General features: G+C 40.0%; 1 protein-coding gene across 2 annotated transcripts; it reads left to right on the forward strand.

Moving 5' to 3' along the window:
- The first annotated feature begins 66 nt into the window (after nucleotides 1-66).
- Nucleotides 67-17,774, forward strand: LOC134361585 (myosin regulatory light chain 12B). 2 transcript variants are annotated; one of them, XM_063076620.1, is made up of 4 exons: nucleotides 67-186; nucleotides 10,410-10,608; nucleotides 14,120-14,281; nucleotides 15,165-17,774. In XM_063076620.1, exons 2-4 carry the CDS (start codon nucleotides 10,425-10,427, stop codon nucleotides 15,335-15,337), a joined length of 519 nt encoding a protein of 172 aa, XP_062932690.1. In that variant the 5' UTR covers nucleotides 67-186; nucleotides 10,410-10,424; the 3' UTR covers nucleotides 15,338-17,774. The 2 variants fall into 2 exon arrangements, with proteins under 2 accessions (XP_062932690.1, XP_062932692.1); XM_063076622.1 differs by lacking the exon at nucleotides 67-186 and adding an exon at nucleotides 7,203-7,298.
- Nucleotides 17,775-21,084: the final 3,310 nt, after the last annotated feature.

The following is a 21,084-nucleotide window of genomic DNA, read 5'->3' on the forward strand; positions in this document are numbered from 1 at the left end:
GCGAGAACTCGGGCCACACCCAGCGCGAGCTGGGCCCACCGCGCCTTCCGGTGCGCCTGCCGCCCCGCCTCTCCAGGCAGGAAGTGCCGGCGCCGCCACCGTCCGGCCACGGTCCCGCGCTCGTCGCCGTCGCCCGTCGCCTGTCGCCTCGCGCAGGAAAGTGCCCTTTCTGGTGTCTGGCACCGGGTGAGTAGCGCGCGGCACCCCTCGGGCCGTATCCGTCGCTCCCGGTCCCCTCCTGCCGCGCGCCTGCGGCCGGACCCCGCCCCAAGGCGGCCGAGCGGCGGCGGGACCTGTCAGGTTGGCTGGGAAGTGGGCGCAGGCTGGAGGGGAGAGGAGAAGGGTCAGCCATGAGGCCCGGGCCTGGAGATCGAGGGTCCGGGAAGCTGCAGGGCGGATGAGGCCGGCCGGGGAGATGCCCCGCTGGAAGAGGTGGCCGGGGCCCCTGCAGCGCGTGGGCCGGCCCTGAGTCACCTGGATGACTGCACACACCTGGTGCCTGTGACCTCCCGGCGGCCCCGCTGCAGAAACCAGTCACTTAGGACCAACGGGCTTATTCGTGTACAGCACCTGCTCTGCGCCCCACATGCTTTAGGGGGTGCAAGAGCCTTCTAGGGCATGGCTCTTTCCTAAGGTGAGGTGTCCGAGGAAACGACTAGAGAGCCCGTACCGGGGTGCGTGGTTAGTGTAGGCTAAAGTATAATGATTTCCATAGGAGTTTCAATTCTCACTGTATCTTGCATCTTGCAAAGATTTAGTTCATTCCTGTTGATTGAAAAAAAGGACAGATAACAGAAATCAGGAAAGGCTTCCTTGGAAAAGAATCGTGACCTGATTGAAGGTCTTGAATTCAGCCCTAGAAGGGATAACTTAGTATTTCTGGATGGAGCTGTGGGAGGAGGTAACAAGAGCAAAAGCTCAGAAGGTGGGAATTGTGTCATGTGGAGAGGAAACTGGGGAGGCCAGCCCGAATGGAACAGAACTGTAACGAATAATAGTTGGAAACAAGAGTAGGTAGGTGGGTAGGTAAGTGGGGCCTTGTTATGGGTGTCTTGAAAACTTGACCAGAAATAAAAGATTACGTAAGAGGCCTTAGAGAGTCTTTTTAGATTCTTCACTAAGGGAGTAATATGAAGAAAGTGGTGTTTAGAGGATTAGTTTGGCAGCTTTTGTTGGATGGATTTGGAATGATGTTGTGGTAAGAGAAGAATCATAACATTTCAGAGTTCAGCAGGACCTTGTAGATTATCTTGTGAACCCCTGCCCCTTTTTTTATAATTGGGGAAACTGAAACACAGGTGAGATAATTTGCCCAAAGCCACTTGAAGAATTCTTATGGTGCACCCATTTTCTCTGTAAGCCTCAGATGGACCCTCCTGGATTTTATAACTAAGTGCACAGCTTGTTGTTTGTTCAACTCTGTTGAATAAAACAACTTCTGTGATGGCTGGCATGATACTTGTTTATGCGTTATTGAGACTGAGTTTAGATGTAATGAACTGCAACTTCTGAAGGACTGATCCCAGGTGAGGCTTGCTAAGGTTAGGAAAGACAGGAAGATTCAGAGCCCCTAAGTGGGGCTGGTTTTCCCTTTCTCCCAAGATTCAAAGACACCAGATATGTAGGGATGAGTTTCATCATCCCTATCTGCCAGCATCTTTGATTAGGATCTTCCTTCCTCATTTCACATATTGGCTATGTGGTGGCATTGCTTGTTATCCCCAGCTAAGTGTCCACATTTTTATGGTAGTGAATTTCAGCTGCTTGTATGCAGGATATCGGAGGCCAGTGGGACTAGCTCTGGAGCTAGATTTCCTGAGTACAGATCCTGGCCCTAAGCGCTACCATTTCCTAGCTGTGTGGCAAGTTGTTTATTCTCTTTTCGTTAATTTTCTCATCTGAGAAATGGGGATAACAGTACCTGTATCATAAGTTGTGATAATTAAATGTGTTAATACATATGAAACACATAGACCAGTGCCTGGCACATCTTTAGTATTCAATCACATATAGTCTGTTGTTAGTACTGTTTCTTCCAGGTATGGAGCAAGGGGTAGTTGGTTAGCTTTGTTTTAAGGATCTTTTGGGGGAAGAGACCAGTGGAGTTCATGCTGAACCATGGGTAGGTCATAGAGAAGAGCTTTATTTTGGAATTCAGATCCAGAACCTACCTTATAAAGAACAGATGTACATGTAATTCTGTTTGGAACAGAAAAGAACCTTATGTATGCATTTGCTTAACTAGTATTTACTGAGCACCTGCAATGTAGGAACACTCTGCTAGACTCTACAATCCAAGGTGGAAAGGCAAAAGGCCATAGAAATGTACAGTAGCCTCCCCTTTTCTGAGGTTTTAGTTACCCGTGGTCAAATGAGGTCCCAAAACAGGTGAGTAGAGTACAATAAGATATTTTGAGAAAGAGACCATATTCACATAACTTTTATTACAGTATATTGTTCTGTTTTATCATTGTTGATCTCTTACTGTGCCAAATTTATAAATTAAACTTTATCATAGGTATGTATGTGTAGGAAAAAACAAAGTGTATATGGGGTTCGGTACTATTTGAGGTTTCAGGCATCCACTGGTGGTCTTGGAATGTATCCCCTGTGGATAAGGGGGGGATGCTGTATTTGTAAATTGCATGGCAATGTAATACTATTCAGCAATAAAAAAAGAGTGAACCACTGATTAACTCAACAAGGTAGATGAATATCAAACGTTATATTGAGTGAAAGAAGTTAGGCATGTAGGAGTATACACTGTATAGATTCGTTTATAAGAAGTTCAAAGACATAACTAATCTATGGTGATAGAAATCTGAACAATGGTTGCCTATGGGAGAGGGTGATTGACTTGGGAACTTTCTGGAATGATGTTAACATTTGTAACTTGATTGAAGTACTATTACATGGGTGTACACATTTACAAAAACTTATTGTTAAGATTTGTACATTTTACTGTATATAAATTTCAGTGCAATAAAGCAAAATGATATGGGAGTTCAAAGGATGGAGAGTTTACTGCCAACTGGGGTGATCATAAAACCTATAATAAAGAAATGACAGTATTATAATGTATGTGGTAAGTGTTAAAATACATATTTTCGGGGGAAAGTTTACCTGTTGTTAAGAAAAGCTGTAAAAATTAAGTTTGGCTCTCTAAAAGAAATAGCTGTAATAATTTATAGAACTGATTACCTTTTTTGCCTAAATATGCAGCATAAAAACAATTATATGTCATGAAATATGTGAGGTTAATTTTGTGAAGTGCTTTAACTTGATTATATACTAAATTCTCTTTATGATTGCTGTTTTCAGACTGATTGTTGCTCATGTCATTTGATCCTCCCAATTAGAACAAACATTAGTCTTGACTACAGTAATGACCAGGGGAATCCATGAGAAATTTCTAAAGATTCTAATAGACCTTGGTGAGGATGAGACTGAATCAAAAATGACCTCAGGTTTGGGCCCAAGAATTACTCACTGCCTTTGTGTGTGTGGGCCTCAGCTTGTGCCTCTGCTCATGAATCAGCCTTGCTAAACAAGACCCCCTGAGCATCCTGTCCCCTGGGCATCTCCACTGCGTTCCACTGTATCTCGGCTAAAACTTGAATTCTTTGTCATCCCTTTGTTCACAAAACCAGCTCCTCCTTCCTCTCCGTAATTACCTCATTTTTGAGTGATACCTTTATGCTACCAGTTTTTCAACTGGTACTTAAGAAAAGCACATTCAAGGACAGAGCTTTGAAGGAAACTCCAATTAGGAAGCAAGAACTAGCCAATCAGCAGAGGGATATCAGCTAGAAGAATAGGATAGAGGCGATGGGAATGTTGAGGAAGGGGTGATTTTGTGGCGGTTATAAAAGGAACCCATGGAACTTGTATAAAAATTGAATAGAAGGAGTTAAAATTTTCTAACCAGAAATAGAAAATTCCCTACCCAGTGCAAACTTGACTGTGATCCCTTCGAGCTTTCTAAAATTCTGTGGCTACAGTTGTGAAATAAAGGCATTGTCCTATTTTAACATTAACGAGGTCAAGGAAACAGTGGCTTTATTAGTTTTCTACTGGTGTATAACAAGTTACGCCAAAACTTTAGCACCTTAGAAAACAATAAGCAGTTTTTGAGGGTCAGGAATTCCAGAACCCAGTGGTTCTGGCTCAAGGTTACAGTCCGGATGTCAGCTGGGGCTGCAGTCATCTGAAGGAGGATCACCCTTCACAATGGCTGACTCACGTGTCTGGCAAGTTGGTGCTGGCTGTTGGCAGGAGGACTGTTTCCTGCTACATGGACCTTGCTATAGGGCTGAGTGTCCTCTTAACCTGTTACTGGCTCCCTCAGATTGAGTGCTTCACTACAGAGCAGGGCAGAAGCTGCAGTGTTTATTATGACAAAGTCACACACCATTTTGCAATGTCCTCAGGTCAACCCTTTTCACTGTTGGGGACTGCACAAGGCAAGAGAATTGTTGAGGCCCATCTTGGGGCCTGGTTAGTACCGTGGCCACAGGAGTCAGTTCAGATGCTTTCAGGGGCCAGGGAGGTAATATAAACTAAGACCAGCTAGGATAAGGAGACGTAAGGAGTAGTGGGGATTGCTCGTTGAATACTCATTATCTACAGAAATTTGGGGATGTTGGTCAAGTGATTCTTTATTGTACAGTGTTCAGGATGTCTGAAATTCAGGTTTTTATGTAAAATATTGTTTTTTAAAATGTTGGCAAACATTCAGTTTTGAAAAGAGGCATTTTAAAGATCATTCCTGTGGAGACTAAATAAACCTCCCTGCAGACTGCATGTAATTTGGTAGCTGTCAATTTATGACTTTGATCTACCCAACCCTTTTATTTTATGGACGAAGAAATGAGGCTCGGGAGAGTTAAAATGACCAAAGGTCATACAACTGGTGAGTGACAGAACTGGAATTAGAATCCAGGTCTCCAATGTCTTCATTAAACAATGACCAACATTGAAAACTAAGGGGAACTAGATGCTTAAATAGCCAGTGTGATCTAAGTGGTTAACTTAGTGATCTAAGTGGTTTTCAACCTTCACTATGTATTGGAATCACCTGGTATCTTCTTAAAAGACAAATGCCTGGGCTCCACTCCCAGACATTCAGTTTCAGTTAAACTAGACTAAGACCCAGGAATCAGTTTTTTTAAACTTCCCCAAGGTGATTCTAGTTTGCAGCCAAGGTTAAAACCCTAAAGATTAACTGCTGTGAGAGCCATATTTACTTGCCTTATGGTTACAGCTAGCTGAAAGGAGTATCAAAGACATCGTAGGTAGCTGACAGAATATGCTCCATCAGCATGTTTTCCAGGCTTCTGATAAAGCCATGTAGGCTGGATGAAGTTCACAGTTTCTGCTTATTAATGATTATAGTGTCCAAGTTTGATTTGCATATCAGTACTACAGGTGACTTTGCAAACATTCAGATTATCAACTAAATATGTTGACACCACAGCCACCTGTGATGCCAGTGTTCCTAAATCCCTACCTTTGATGTAACCTCCATGAACACTACATATATTCTTTTGTTCACTTTATGTTAGAAGCAACAAGAATATGATAAAAAGAGGGCTGGCCAGTTAGCTCAGGTGGTTAGAGTGCAGCCTTATAACACCAAGGTACTGGCCAGCTGCAAAAAACCAACCAACCAAACAAACAAAAAAACCCAGAAAAACAAGAATAAGGTAAAAATTTTGAAGAGGAAACAAGAAGTGTTATTACTACTTTTGGTGGTTATTCCTTACATTGTGTGCTATGTTCTATATGGATATTTTCTGTTTATAACTAGTTTAAGGGTAGGGTTGGGTTGTTGTTGATTTTTTAACCCTTAACAGGTTAAACATTGATTTGACAGTCCTAGGTAAAGGTTTCAAACTAAACCATGACTGCTAGAAAATATTGCCACTTGATTAAACCCAGCCAGGGCTGCTATATTGCACAGTGGCAAGGAGTGCCGTTTACATTTATGCACTCACTGTGCAATTCTGTTCTGCATATTGGCTTCTGCCATGTAGTTCAAATTTATTTGAAAACTCAACTTGAAAATTCAAATCCTAGGATTTGAATTTAGAAGAGAGTAGCTACTCACAAATCAATGTTGGATTATATTGATAGCATTGGAAGTTTTTAAACTTTTGTGTTAGAATAAGTAGAACATTTAGTACAAAGTAGAAAACATAGATAGAAGTAACCTATTACAAAGGGGGTTTGAATTCTAACCCTGCCACAAGGTGACCTTGGGCAAGTTATTTAATATCTTTGATCTTCAGTTTCTTCATTTGTGAAGGGGCATGTTTCATTTAATTCACATAATGTGCATAGCACAAGAGTCACTCAGTATAAATGGTAGTAGCTATAACTTAGGTAGACCTTAATTCACCCTCTGTTCCTAAGACAGAAGTGGGCCAGGGCATTTTGTGCTGGAAAAATAGCAAGAATAAAGATGCACAGGGTAAGAAACTACATGGTGCTTTGGGGACATACAAGCAGTTTGGTGTTGCTGAAGGAAAAGTACAAAGTAGAGATTGGCTAGAGATGAGGCTGGAAAGATCATTCTAGAGCAGGGAGAGGAAGAGACCTTATGTGTCATGCTTAAGAACTTGATTTGTATCCTTTAGGAGCTAGAGAGCCAAAGATGGAAAGTGGAATGGTTAGTACATATTCATGTTTTAGACACCTCTGGCTAGAATATGAAGGGTAGTTTTGAGGGAATCAAGAGGCACGGAGACTAGTTAGGAGACCATAGAAATATCCTGCCTAAGAGACAATGAGGGTTCAGTTTAGGGTGGTGGCAGAGGAATAAGGAAGATGAGCAAATCTGAGAAATATTTAAGAGGCAGGGTTTGATTCATCAGGGAGAGGGATTTTGGAAGATGACTCCCACGTTTCTGGCTTGATGTGGCGGCAGGTGCCGATGAGTGGGTAGACTGAGAGAAAACAAAGATGGGAGAGTTTAGGAGGGGGAAGATAAAGAATTCGTCTTCCAACATGTTTGAGAATTCTGTTTCCCATGGGTGTAGGATATCCAAATGAGTGTCTTTCACAGGCAATTGGATATTTGAGCCCAGAGTGCAAGAGAAAGGTGAAGCCTGGAGACTTGGGAGTCATAGGTGTTGTCGGAACAGTGAGAGTTGATGAATCATCCATGGAAAGCAGAGTGAAAAGAACTTTAAGCCATGTACTGCCAGAACACTGGGAACCGTGAATATTTAAGTGGGTGGAGAAAAAGTCTGTGAAGAAAATGGAGGAAGACCAGTCACTAACATGGGAGAACTCAGGTACAGTAAGTCGCATAGAGTATTTTACATATACCAATCTTTGCGATGTAATGTTAGCAGTTTCCCTCATTGGAGTGTAAGGTCTTCAAGGCCTCTTTCCTCCTGGGACAATTCATTTCTACTGTTACTGAGCACCAGGCCAAGACCTGCTGAGTCTCCGAAGAAAAGAGGGATAAAATAGGGTCAAATACAGTAGAGTGGTTCAAGATTTAGACTGGATTTGGCAATCTGAAAGCAGCCGCAGTAGAGAAGAGAAAGGCAGATTGTGGTGGGTTGAGAAGTAGTAGAAGTGAGAAAGAGGGGAAGGCCAAGATGCTTATCTCAGAAGGTAAGGAGACGGGGGATGGTAGTTCTTTTGGGCCAGAGTTCCCTTCACATTGATTGTTTTGATACAACTTTGCCTCACTTTTCAGCTGATATTTTAGTGTGTGTGTGTGTGTGTGTGTGTGTAGTTTTTATAGGTACCATATACGGAGAGTGCACCACGGGCTCAGCCCGATGTGTCACTGTTTTTAAATGAAGTGTGAGGGAAAAAATAAACTTTTTTTTTTTAAAGAAACATTATTACACTGAGCCAATACCTGCTCTGTAACATTTTTGATTAGGGCCAGTTAGTGACTTGCTCTTAGTTCTCTTCCATCAATCTTCCCTCCCTGTTTCCTTCACTTGGTGGTCAGTCTTGCGGACCATCTGATGGCTCCTTTAGCCTTATCAGGCTACCTCCCTGTTCTTTCTCACAGGCATCTCCTCTAACGAAATCCTTCCATGTTTAATCCCATCTTGGTATCAGCTTCTTGGAGAACAAAGACTAAGCTTCAGAAATGTTTAAATACAGTATATTTTGGGTAACCGTAAAGTTAGCATGATAAAATTTACCGATCATTTTTTTAAAATAAAGATTTACTCTTTGGGAAGTTTTTCTAAATGACTCTATTACAGCAATGACTTGCTGATACTAAGAGAAAACTGATTTTTGCCTTCAAACTTACTGACTTACCTATTATATCTTGAAGAAATAGAGTCATAGAATTTTTAGCATGAGGAAGAACCCTAATTTAACAGTTTTGGTATGTGAAGAATTATTAAAACATAGTCATGTGCCTCACTTGTGGACCACATCCTGTTCTCTGATTATGTAATTAAATTCAATATAACTAAAGTCAAATAACAAGCTAAATTACAGGAAGAAGAAGAAAATGAACATTTAATCAGGCAAGTATGTGGGGAGGGGAAGGAGCTGGAATGTTAGAGCAAGAACACTAAAGCTGGTGTATTTCAAAACTGCATCACTAAGCCAGCCTTCAAAACACCCTGTGGCTGTTTCTCTAGGTTGAAGTAGTAGACCATGTATGTATAAAAAGTCCCAAGACCAGGAGTCCTGAAGACCAAGGTCTAAAATCCTGTTGCTCAGCCACTGACCCAGCTAGTCATCTGTTGTCACACTGTGGGGGTGTAGAGTTAGGAAACATTTCACAGGACCACCCTCACCTCTGACATCAGTTGCAAGTTGGAGTGCCCCTAAAACCACCCTCAGGTTCAGTAATTTGCTAGGACTACAGAACTCACTGAAAGCTGTTATACTTCCAAATAGGGTTTATTAAATGAAAAGTACAGATTAAAATCTGTCAAGGGAAGATCCACATGGGGCAGAGTTCCACTTGTCTGTCCCAGTGAAGACAGGGACAGTGTTAACTCCTCACAGCAACGATGTGTGCCATATGCACAGAGTATTGCCAACCAGGGCAGTTTACCCAATCCTTGATGTCTGGCGTTTTATTGGGGCTCTATCATACATGTAATCAACTGCCCACCTGGCTGACCTCAGCCTCCAGCCCCTCTAAAGTTCAGGGCAATCCTGGATGACCCAAATATACCACCCTAAATCACATTGTTACACTATCTGATGTGACCCAAGACTGCAGGTGTCGGGCAGGACGTCCAGAGACTTAGAGATCACATCCCAGGAGCCATGGGGAAAGTCCAGACCTTTCTTTGGGCAACCTTAAATTCTTTATTACAACGAAGCCATTGATCTTTTTTTTTAAAAACTTAGGTAGTACCTATCTCACACTGCGATCGTGAAGATTGAATGAGACATTGGATCAGAAAGTTATTCTAGTGTCTGTGGGTTTTTGAAGTTTTATATGTAGCTAGTAATGGTGGCGCTGAGATTCTGACTCAGGACTTCCTAACTCCAAAGCTGACAGTATTTTTGTGTTTTATTTATTTATGTACATGATTTAAAACTGCAGATTAAAAAAATGGTGTCTATTCTATTTGAGGTTTAAATTATTGAAGGCTTTCAGTAGAGTGTTGGAGGCTACCACCAAAGCCATATTACAGAGAATGGAGGAGTGATTGAGAAGATGCAAAAATGGAGATAATATTAGACTGTTATTCTAAAAGATTTTTCAAGGAAAAGGGGAAATGTAGGTACAGCTAGAAGGGATGCAAGATGAAAGAGTAGGTTTTGGTGATATTTTTTAAAAATGAGGGGCTTTTGAAAATGTACCATATGCTGACTATACTAGTCTCTTTATGCACGTTCTCTCATTCAGTTCTCACCTTGCATTAAAGTAGATATCACGTTTTACCTATATTTACCAGTTGTTTTACTGATGTACAGTAAACTGAGGGTCAGAGAGGTTATGTTATATTGATAGTAAAATGGAAATAATAAGAATACCTATTGCATAGGGTTACTGTGAGGATGAAATGGGACAATCCTTGTAAGAGAAAGAGGTCAACGTTGGAGCCTTTCTCTTGGGGGAGCCCCATGTCTTCATAATAGGGCTTGGCACATAGTAAGTACTCAGTAAATGCCAGCCATTGTTACATATTTTAAATGAATTCCCATTTGAAAATTGGTCCCATGAAATATGGGGGAAAAGTACAACAATAATTTCTCTTCTGTTTCAAAAATGTGCTTGTTTCCCAGCCATTTAATTGTCACAGTAAAAGTAAAGTTTAGATGTATACTTATTCCTACACAATTGAAATAATTCTATATTAAGATATTTTTGTCACTAACTTTAGGTGTTTTGTTTTCTCTTTTTGCTTTATGTTTTATGCATTCTTTTTTGTTTTATGTTTTCTTCTTTTTAACTTCAGAATTAAACAGCCACCATGTCGAGCAAAAAAGCAAAGACCAAGACCACCAAGAAGCGCCCTCAGCGTGCAACATCCAATGTGTTTGCCATGTTTGACCAGTCACAGATTCAGGAGTTCAAAGAGGCCTTCAACATGATTGATCAGAACAGAGATGGTTTCATCGACAAGGAAGATTTGCATGATATGCTTGCTTCTCTAGGTAGACTTTTATGTTGTTTATATGCCTTTTCCCAAAAATAATAATTCACCTCTTTCTGGATCTTTTTTGTGTGATGTGCAAATATTCTTCTCCTTGTGTCAAAAGGCCTTTTGAGAGATTCTAGGTGTGGGAGGTGCCATACTGGGGCTTGGGCAGACATAAGCCCACAGGGGTGGGGACCTGGTAGGTACTGTGGCCAAGTGGGCTTACATTTCTGTTAGCTAATACTTTACAGCTGTAGGTGGAAAGCCAGGGGATGGCCGGGAAGCAAAGTATCAGAATTTCAATTAACGTGTATAGCTAATGATATAGCATAGTTAATAAAGATTGAGGACAGGTTGTAAACATGAAGTGACAGTTACAAGTGGTAATGATTTTCCTGGGGAGGAAGGGCAGTGCTACGGGAAAAGAGAACACAGGAAAGGGGACTTTCACAATATCATGTATAATTTTTTTTATAACTAAAGAAAATATAAAGATACAAGATTTAAAAAATACTTAAACAGCCATCTGTTATTTTGGGTATATGGGTGTTAACTTATTCTTATATGATTTTACTGTTGTTTGTTTTGATTTTGAAAAGGAAGGGAGGGAAGGTCCTATGTGTTCTGCCCAGAGTGAACAGTGATATTACAGTTAGGAGTAAAGCAAGCAGATGAGTCCCTGACAGCCCAAAGAATCAGGGGTGGAGTGGGGGTGGTGGAGTGGGGCGAGTAGGTCACGGATGGCCTGCAGTTGGGCCCTGCACTCTAGGCTCTTCTGCTGCTTGGCTGACGAGCCAACAGGGGCAGCTAACGCATGGAGCCACAGGGCAAAGCAAGAGGGGTGGTGGTGGTTGGTTTATTTCTCTTAATGTCCACAAAATGATTAAAGCTTTGTTCCTATCCTGACGTTTTATTTTGAAAATTTTCAAGCCTGTGGAAAAGGAACGGGGAGTGTGGAGAAAGGGAAGAGGTGGATTAACAGACACAAAGTTATAGTTAGACAGGAGGAGTAAGTTCTGGTGCCCCAGAGTGCCTGTAGCCAATAATACTGTATTGTGAATTACTAAATAACTAGAAGAGAGGATCTTGAACATGATCACAAAGAAAAGATAAATGCTTAGGTGATGGATATGCTATCTATTCCAAATGTGTGTATTGAAACAACACTACCCCACAGATGTGTACAATTAAAAATAAATTTAAAAAAATTCAAGCCTATAAAAAAGTTGAAAGAACAGTATAGTAAACACCCATACGTCCTTTACCTATTTTCACCGATTGTTAACATTTTGCAACATTTCCTTTCTCCAGAATGAGAGTAGAATCAAAATATTGAACTAAGTTTTTGAATTGTAGGGTTTTCACATTGAGAATAGCTAACTGAGTGTACTCTTTGGGGCACGTCACTAATGAAGAAGTCCACTTTGGAAAGTTGAGGGACTTAGCTCTGCTCCAAAGATTGAATGCTAAAGTCCATATCCTGCTTATAGTAGATGCTCAATAAATATTTGTTGAATGAATCAGTGGTATAGAGTAAGAGGCTGACTTTTTATTTACCTTTCAAATCAGCAAGTCATATTGGATACCTTGAATGGGTCCATAGATGCTTACCCTAAATCAATTCATTTTAAATCCCTATGTCTTTTTCATACCGTAGAGTTTTCTTGACTCCTTTGGGTTGTAGTTCCTCCCCACCTCCCACCCCCCCCACCCCCCGAAAAAAATTGCTACTAGAGATTCGGGTTAAATCTGAAGGTAGAAAAGTAGATTTTTTTTTTTTTTAGCTACTTTTACTTATTCACTGAATCTTGAGTTTAATTTGGGTTTTTTTTTTTTTTTATTATTAATATGTTGAGTAGATGTATGAAGAGGGGGTTAAAGTATAATGCCCTCCAAATTGAGAAGGTACTTGGAGACTGAAGAAGGGAGAAGCCAGGTCCATTTGGTAATCACAGATATTTATGAATTGGGTGACTTACAGGAAAGCTGGACACAGTGAAGAATCAGATGCCAGTAGGTGAGAGCTCTGACTCTCTGAGGTTAGACATGTTTACATAGCAAAGTGCCTGTTACTAAGAATAACTTCAAGGAAACATCTTAAGAAAAATAAGGCAATAACATGATTTACCAGGTGTCTTGTGATCAGTGAGATGAGGGGGTCTTGTGATTTTAGTGCTCAGACCACTGACACCACCTGCTATAATAAGTCACTCACTCCCTGAAACCTATGTTCCCTTTACATGTGTCCTAAGGATAAGGCATAACTGGCCAGTGAAACAAAAGAATGAGGTTAAGCAGAAGTCAACATGGTAAGTGGGGCTCAGAATGACATTGCTTTTGTTCACCATTTAACAGTAGGTATAATGAGGTAGGACTGTAAATGAAGTAAAATAGATGCCAACATGGTATTTAAATTTCACCCAAATTCCCAGGATTAAAATTTACCATTGAACTATAATTCTAGATTTGACTATCATTAGCACTTAGTTGGGTATAATTTTGAGATGCTTCCTTAGATAGAAATATCTGACTAATAAGTGTTCTTTTCATGTAGAATCATACAAACTTAATGTTAGAAGGGACCTTTGAGATACCAGCTTCAACCAGTCCATTTTATAGGTTAAAAAAATAATAAACCCTAGACAGAAGTGGCACTGACTGAAGCGTTTAGAATACTGGGTTTGAATCCCACTTCTGACACCTCCTGCCAGTTCACACAGCCAGTGGGAGAACTGGGATTCAAACCCAGTATTCCAGACCCCTCATTCAGTGCTGCTTTCCCACATCATGAAGCCTCGCAGATATTCCACTGTGTCTAGCCATTCCAGGGGGATTTCTCCCAACTCCTAGGGAAGTGTCAGGGGAGTTCCCTCACCACTGTACTAAAAAAAGAAGTGTTGTCAGAGATTAAGATTTCCCAGTGCAAACAATACTAAGCAAAACTAAAGCTCAGCAACATGTGTAAACAGCACTTGGGGATATCTGACAACCTAATAGTACCTAACATTGTTCAAAATAAACTCTCAATTCTAAACCAACCTAATAGTTTTAACTTAATTGGCCAATTTATAAATACATTTTTGGAAGCATACTAGTTCAAGGGCAACTGTATCACAGTTGGAAATATGAATATTTCGATTTTTTGACTAACTGATATTGAAACGACTCCCCTGATGGACCTTTAACGTTATCAACATTCAAGATGTAGTAATATGGCATTGCCTGGTTCAGTTTCAGGTTTTTGTTGTTTTTAATGAAAAATAGTGATGAGAAAGTTGACATAAAGTCTTAATGAATGAACAACATTCAACCTAATCCCAGAATGCATTTTTATAATAATATTTCAACCATTTTTTATGTTGTTAAAAATTATCTTTTTAAAAATATTCTTAATGAAAATTAATTAAAAAATTAGTTTCAAGTGATGATGTAAATTAAAAGTACGTTGAGGAGTATAACAATAGCAAAATAATTATTTATCGAAATTAGTTCTTTGTCCTAAAATGTTAAAATGTAAATTCTTATAGGGAAGAATCCCACTGACGCATACCTGGATGCCATGATGAATGAGGCCCCGGGGCCCATCAATTTCACCATGTTTCTCACCATGTTTGGTGAGAAGTTGAATGGCACAGATCCCGAAGATGTCATCAGAAATGCTTTTGCTTGCTTTGATGAAGAAGCAACTGGTGAGTGCTTTTGCCCCATTCCAGAGTGTGTGAAGCACTTTTTAGGAAATTTTTTTTTAAATTACTAAAATATAAATTTTTTAGAAATGAATAATAGTTTCTATTATTTGTAGAAGGACAGTATGATCAGGAATGGCAAGGACATAAAGCTACACAGTTTGTATTATTAATCTTTGAATTTGATTATGAGCTTCCTGAAAACCAAAGGGAGAATTATTCAGACAATGAAAATTACTCTTCAAGAGATATTCAGTCTCACTAAGAAGTATAATTAACTAACATGAACAATTGTTAAAATCTTATTTAGTTTTTTTCATCTTAGTGCACCTATGGAGAAACCTTTTTTTTAAGTGTGTGAAGGCTAGTTGTTCACTTTTCTTCCTCCTCTATTTTTCTCCCTTTCTTCAGCTTTATTTCCCCTTTCCTTCTGCATTAACCTGCTTCACTGTACACATTACCTGCTCACTGCTCCCTCACACCCTCCGTCCTGCTTCTCTACCTCCACCTGTCAGCACCACGCATCCTTCATGCATATTTGGTCCTGGCAGCACTGCCTTTTGTCTTGTGCAGCTGCCTTTTTGTTTGCTTGTTTTTTATATCTCTGAAATAGAAGCGTTTTGGTTTTTTTATTTACTCCTAGAAAATACTTGCTTAAGATTAATTTTGTAAGCATATAACCTATTTCTGAGCTTTTAACATGATTTAACCTAATATTAATAAAGCTCTAACAGTAATTGGAAAACAATGATATAGTTACATATTGCCTTAGTTTACCAACTTAGTTTGTCCGTATAGAAAATATTTTGTAAGATTGACTCAATTTAGAAATGAACCATTGAAGTGTCAGAACATTCATGACTCCCTTCTTCCTAATGCCTTCCAGGCACCATCCAGGAGGATTACCTGAGAGAGCTGCTGACAACCATGGGAGATCGGTTTACAGATGAGGAAGTGGATGAGCTGTACAGAGAAGCACCCATTGACAAAAAGGGGAATTTCAATTACATTGAGTTCACGCGCATCCTTAAACATGGAGCAAAAGACAAGGATGACTGAAAGGACTTCAGCTAAAACCTTCCAATTATGTTTTCTTACTCTATTTTATTTCCCAGATACTTCCCCCACCTTCACAGAACCTGTTGCATGCAGTTTAGTTTCACAGCTTTGCCTTTTTTTTGGATGTATTTATTCTAGACCTTCCTGCCACTTAGCACTTGTATAATCAGACTGGAAATAGGGATGAGGTTGTGAATTGTATTGAAAAAGAGATTGCGAATAAAATCAACAAATGTGAAAGCCCAGGAAAATATATCCGTATTTCTGATTCAGCTGGATTTTTACATTTTTATATAATAAAAGTACTATTTGAAATGAAGATTATGCTGACTCAAATGGAATATGATGGCAAGTTAAACAAATGAGTGGTAGTTACGATTAGTCCTTTTTTCAGGTTTTCAGCTTCACATAATACATTTTTGGAAACTGATTTTTCACATATATGGGACAGTGTTCTTCAGAACTTTTAAGTACACTTTAACATAGTTATGCAGTAAACTAGTTATGCCTTTGTTTTTTTCAGGCTTTGGGTAAGTCATGTTTAAACTATTAAATGATAAATACAGAATGTATCTGGGAAAACATTAAGCATTTTATTGATCTAAGATTTTAAGAAGTTGAGGCAAAATTCTGAAGAAAAGAATAGTTATTTACTGTGTGTGGAACATTGCACATATACAACTTTCATTGAATTCTCCAACACCCTTATAAGATAGATTTTTTATTAGCCCTGTATTTCAAGTGGGGAGACTGAGTTCAGAGTAGTTGAGTAATTGATCAGTCACTATTAGTGAGAGTTGCAATTCCAACGTAGGGCATATAACTTCAGAGCTTATAGTATTGGAACCACAGTGCTGTCTCTATGAAAGCCCCAAATACCTGAGTCAAGACATTTCCATTATGTTATAATTCTGTAGTCATTATTGAAATTTAAACTAATATTGGGGTAATTGATTATTTGAACACAATTTCAGAAAATTCTATCCCAGGTGGAAAAAAAAGACAAAAGCAATGCTATTGTATATTTGATGGCAGTTCATGTAGTATAGACTAGGAAAGGACTGAAAGACATAGACAAGGCTGCTATGAGCTCATTTTAAATCCTTGAGGCCAAGTAATATGAGTAAGAGGAAAATCTAAAGGAAAAAAATTCATTAAAAAAATTTCCCCGAATTATTCCCCATCTGTTCTCCTAAAAGTGCTGTATTTCTATTTTATCTGCTTAAAATCGGTGCATTTATCTGTTGTTTAACATTCATGCTTTACAGCTTGGTGCAGTAGGCTAATCTGTTTACTTGCTGTAATAATTTGGGCTTTTTATCATCTCTGAAATGAGGGAGCAGTTCAACTCTTGTGGTCTAGTGCAGTGTTTTGCAGTTCATAACAAGCATTCACATTTATTACCTAATCCTCATGGCCCATGAAGTATTCGTCCTACTTTTATTGATAGAGCTGAAGTTTTTAGAAAAACTGAAGCTCCTATGCAAGGCCCAACAAGTACAAAGAATCTACATCTGGTTCCCTTTTCCACTTAGAAGCTTAGGTCACCATGAAATATCACAGAACCAGGTGGAGAATTGCTGTATGTTTAAGGAAAGGAAAAAGTATAGTGGGGAAACCTGGATCATCATTAAGCCACTACTTATCAATCACCTGTTTTGTGCCAGGTACAGTCTAAATGTTGAGGACCACTGTGGGGCAGGACAGACGTGGATGTTGTCCTCGCGGACTCACATTGTCTAGCAAGAAACACAGATCAGACAGATACTATTTGGAGAACCGAACACCCGTGCAGAAGGTGGTCAGGGAAGGCCCCTCAAAGATGTTAAGCTGAGATCTGAATGACAAGAGGGGCTCCCATGTGAAGATCAGGGTGAAGCTGTCTGCTCAGGACAGCTCCTCCAAGGCATGCATGGCAGGGGCATTGGGGGAGCAGGAGGACGGTATCAACATGAGGATGGTATTTACTAAGGAGTCTTGTGAAAACCAGGGCTTCAGGCAGGGAAGAAATGTGACTTATGTTTTCAAAAACTCAGAGTTGCTGTGTATGGAATGGAGAGGCAGGAGTGTGGAAGCAAGACCAGTCACTGCTGACCAGACAAGATGAGGGCAGCGTGGACCTGGGTCATGGGAGATGGCTGTGAAATGCCTACCGTCCAGCCCTGCTGTGTCACTATCCCAGGCATGGTTGTAACTGCATTTGTCTCATTGCTCTGCTTAAAGCCAGATTTGAAAAATTGGGAGGAAAAAGTTTTCAAGATTAAAAACAAAAAAAACTTAGCTGTTCCTTGAATGCCTCATGTTTACCTGACATATTCCATTCTCTTTCATCTATGTTATCCATAAAGATCTTTGAAAAATCCAGTACTGTACGGCACCTAGGCCAAGACATTGTACCTCTTTAGTGTCCAATAAATACTAGTAATGATGATGAAAATACTCTGTTTAATATCTTTCTCTTTTTGGGAACCACCTAGGGATGATCTTCCGAGTAGATAATTGATCCCATGGCCGTCCTGTTTGTGTGTGTGTGTGTGTGTGTGTGTGTGTGTGTAATCTTATGGTTAAAAATGTACTGATCTTTTGCTATGTGCTAAGCATGTCACACTGCTGCCCTTTTTTTTTCTTTTTGTAGGTTATCTCTCTTCTACAGACGAAACACTGAGGAGCAGAGAAATAAGTGCCCAAGGTTGCACAACTAGAGGGGAGTGAAGCCATAATTGGAGCCTGGGTAGTCTAGCGCCAGAACCTGCCCTCCCAGGAAAATGATGATTGGAAATAACACCACTAGTTTCTTAACCGTTGTAGAGCAGTTTTAAAAGTATTCGTTACTGCGTTTGATCCTCAGATCTCTGGGAAGTAGATAAGGCAGGCATTATTAACCCATTTTACAGGTGAGAAAACTGAATTACTGAAGTTACTTGACTTGCTCAACTTTATGTAATTAGACAGTGTCTAGCTTCTAAGCTTTCTGACCGAGATAGGGTGCTTCACATTAAACCTATAATTTCATAGTTAAACAATTAATACTGGAGTCTGGTCAGGACATCCTGTAATCAATTTGTATATTTAATATTCTCTGTCGTGAGAAGTAGTTATATCAATGTTGCATCTCAGAACTGATATGTTTTAAAATATAAGAAACAGTCTTTGGAATATAAACATATAAACTACTGAAAAATCTGATGTGGAAAGGCCCCATAATAACATCATCTGGGAAATCTGTATAAGTATGTGAAGGTTTAACACATACTGAAATTTTGAGAAAAGGTTTCTTAGGTAGAAAAATGGTGAAGATCACAGATTGCCCTCTTTGCACTCTCAAGTGAATCTTTTTTTTAACAGTTGTATGCAATTTTAGAGACAATAACTACAAGTGTCACTAGGTGGCACTATTATTCCTAGTACTGCACTAACTCATTCCTTAACGAACTTGAAAATAAGCAGCCAAATCGTGAGTACATAGACAGCATTAGTCCCAGCAATGCTGTAACGTTGTCACTGTTCCTTCTTCGAAAGAACTGATGAAAAATCTATTACAGTGAAATTCATACTATTCCATGAACCCCAAATTTAGGGAAGAATCTCTAGGACTCCTTTTTAAAAATACTAGTGGTAAGTGAGGGATTCCTTCCTTCTATCAATATATCATTCATTTACAAATATTTATTAAGTGCTTGGAAAGTGCCAGAATCTCCCAGAAGCTAGGCTCTGGTTGCTTTCACACCGAAGTAATGGCTTGTTGAAAGCAGATCATAGACTTTGCACTTGTAAGAGCTGACTTCCTCCATTTACTGACTGGGTCATCTTGAGCAAGCCACGGTTGTTATCCTCACACAGAGCCAGTGGATATGTATGAAAATACTTTGTAAAACTATGCTTTATATATAAATGCTATCATTACCACCTCAAGAATGTTGAGAATGATTCTGTAAATAGTTCTATATAATATACTGTGCTAAGTCACACACTCTAAGCTTATTAAGATTAGCTTCAACACAGATGACCTGCAAGGCAGCTTCTTGGTGTAGCTTAGCTATTCCCTGGTTCTCGCTGCCTCTTGGAAATACTGTCAGAATAAAAAATGAAGTCGATAGACCTGAAATGCTTTGGCAGAAGGGTACTTAGAAGTATTTTGTGGGATGTGTAAGAGTGGGTGTGTTTAAATATAAAAAATGGTTTTAGTATATCTTTTCTTTTTTCTTTAAATTTCGATACATCTTGCAGGAAACCAACCTACTCTTCCACTCGTCCCTCTTCCACTGCAGCCGATTGTGTTCCCAGGGAGCAAGGCTTCCTTTCAGACACTGGTTCTGAAGGAACATGATGATGCTTATTTCCTCATGGATGCTTGTGACTAGCACAGTAAAAGTAAGTCTGAATGGTTTAATCTATTCCCATTTTTAGTAATCTGAGTGTAAAGTGCCATTGCTCATTTAGGGAGCTGTGCTCATTGCACTCTTCTTGAGGAAGCTTTTCATATGATCTATTTATGCAGTTCTTATTTACTGAAGTGTACACTGTATCTGAGTGGCGAGGGTGATGCAAACACTATGCTGCTTCTCTCTGGGGGTGTTACTACGCCCAGGGCTTCGGAAGCACGTAATAAACGTTAGTTCCCTCCCTTGACCAGAGAACGAAAAGGAGCTGCTCTGGAGCCACGCCTGATGCCTCACCAAGGAGCCATGGAGCGTTTTTAAAACGCCTGCTCTGACAATGGTGCTTGCTTTCTAAGGGCTGTTGTTTACCTCCACACCAGCCAGTTACCTAGCTAAGAACGCAAGCTAACACGTGAAAAAGAACCTCAATTTTAAGAGTTTTATATTGAAAATGCTCAAGATTTCCTGCTTGCTTTAGAGACAGTTATAGAAACTTGGTATGTTATCTGTGTTACACCCCTCCCAGATTATAAACAGTTGGGAGCAGGTTCCAGGCATCTTGAGAGATAAACTCCCACTTCTCAGATTAGAAGACTAAGGCCCCAAAGCCCTAGAGTCTCTCTTGAGGTCTCACAGTCAGGTGTAGCAGGACTAGCCTCCTCATGCAGGCTTTTCTTAACCTTTGTGGTCTCTGTCTTCTCACCCAGTTTATCAGCAGAGGAATCTGCCTGCCCTACCCAACTCGAAAGCTTTTCCTTTTGTTTTTAAATTGCCCTCGAGTTCAGCACCTTTTCTCTCCCTTTCTCCCCTGCACTGCAGCCTCCAACATGTTTTTCACCTTTGGGGGTCCAAACCTTGAATGTAAATACGAAAAATCAAGAATCTGTAAACAGAGAAGCCAAAGGGGAACAAAGAGCAGTCTCAGATGACAGTCATAATGGTGAATCAGTGATTCTGAGAAACTCTGCCCAAGCTGGAAGTTTTGCCTCTGAGCCCCTTTCCCTGCCCCATTGAGCCCAAGTTCCCAGCTCTAAGAGAGCTAGGTGATTTTTGCAGCACACTCCTTGAACTATATCACATTCATATAACTTCTTTCTACCTTGCTTATGAGTCTGGCTATTTCTTCCCCTGTTAAAAGACAACAAGGGTCTTGTATTAGTTCATTTCTTGCTTATAACAAAATACCTGGAACTGAGTAATTTATAAAGAAAACAAAATTTATTGCTTACAGTTTCTGAGTCTGGGAAGTCCAAAGTCCAGGAAACACAGCTGATGAAGGCCTTGGTGGTGGCAACAGTGATGGCAGAGTAACACACTGTGAAAATGGTGGCGTAGAGACAGCCTAACTTCTCATGTATCTTCTTTTAA

This window comes from Cynocephalus volans, chromosome 13 (assembly GCF_027409185.1).
Source record: "Cynocephalus volans isolate mCynVol1 chromosome 13, mCynVol1.pri, whole genome shotgun sequence".
NCBI lineage: Eukaryota > Metazoa > Chordata > Mammalia > Dermoptera > Cynocephalidae > Cynocephalus > Cynocephalus volans.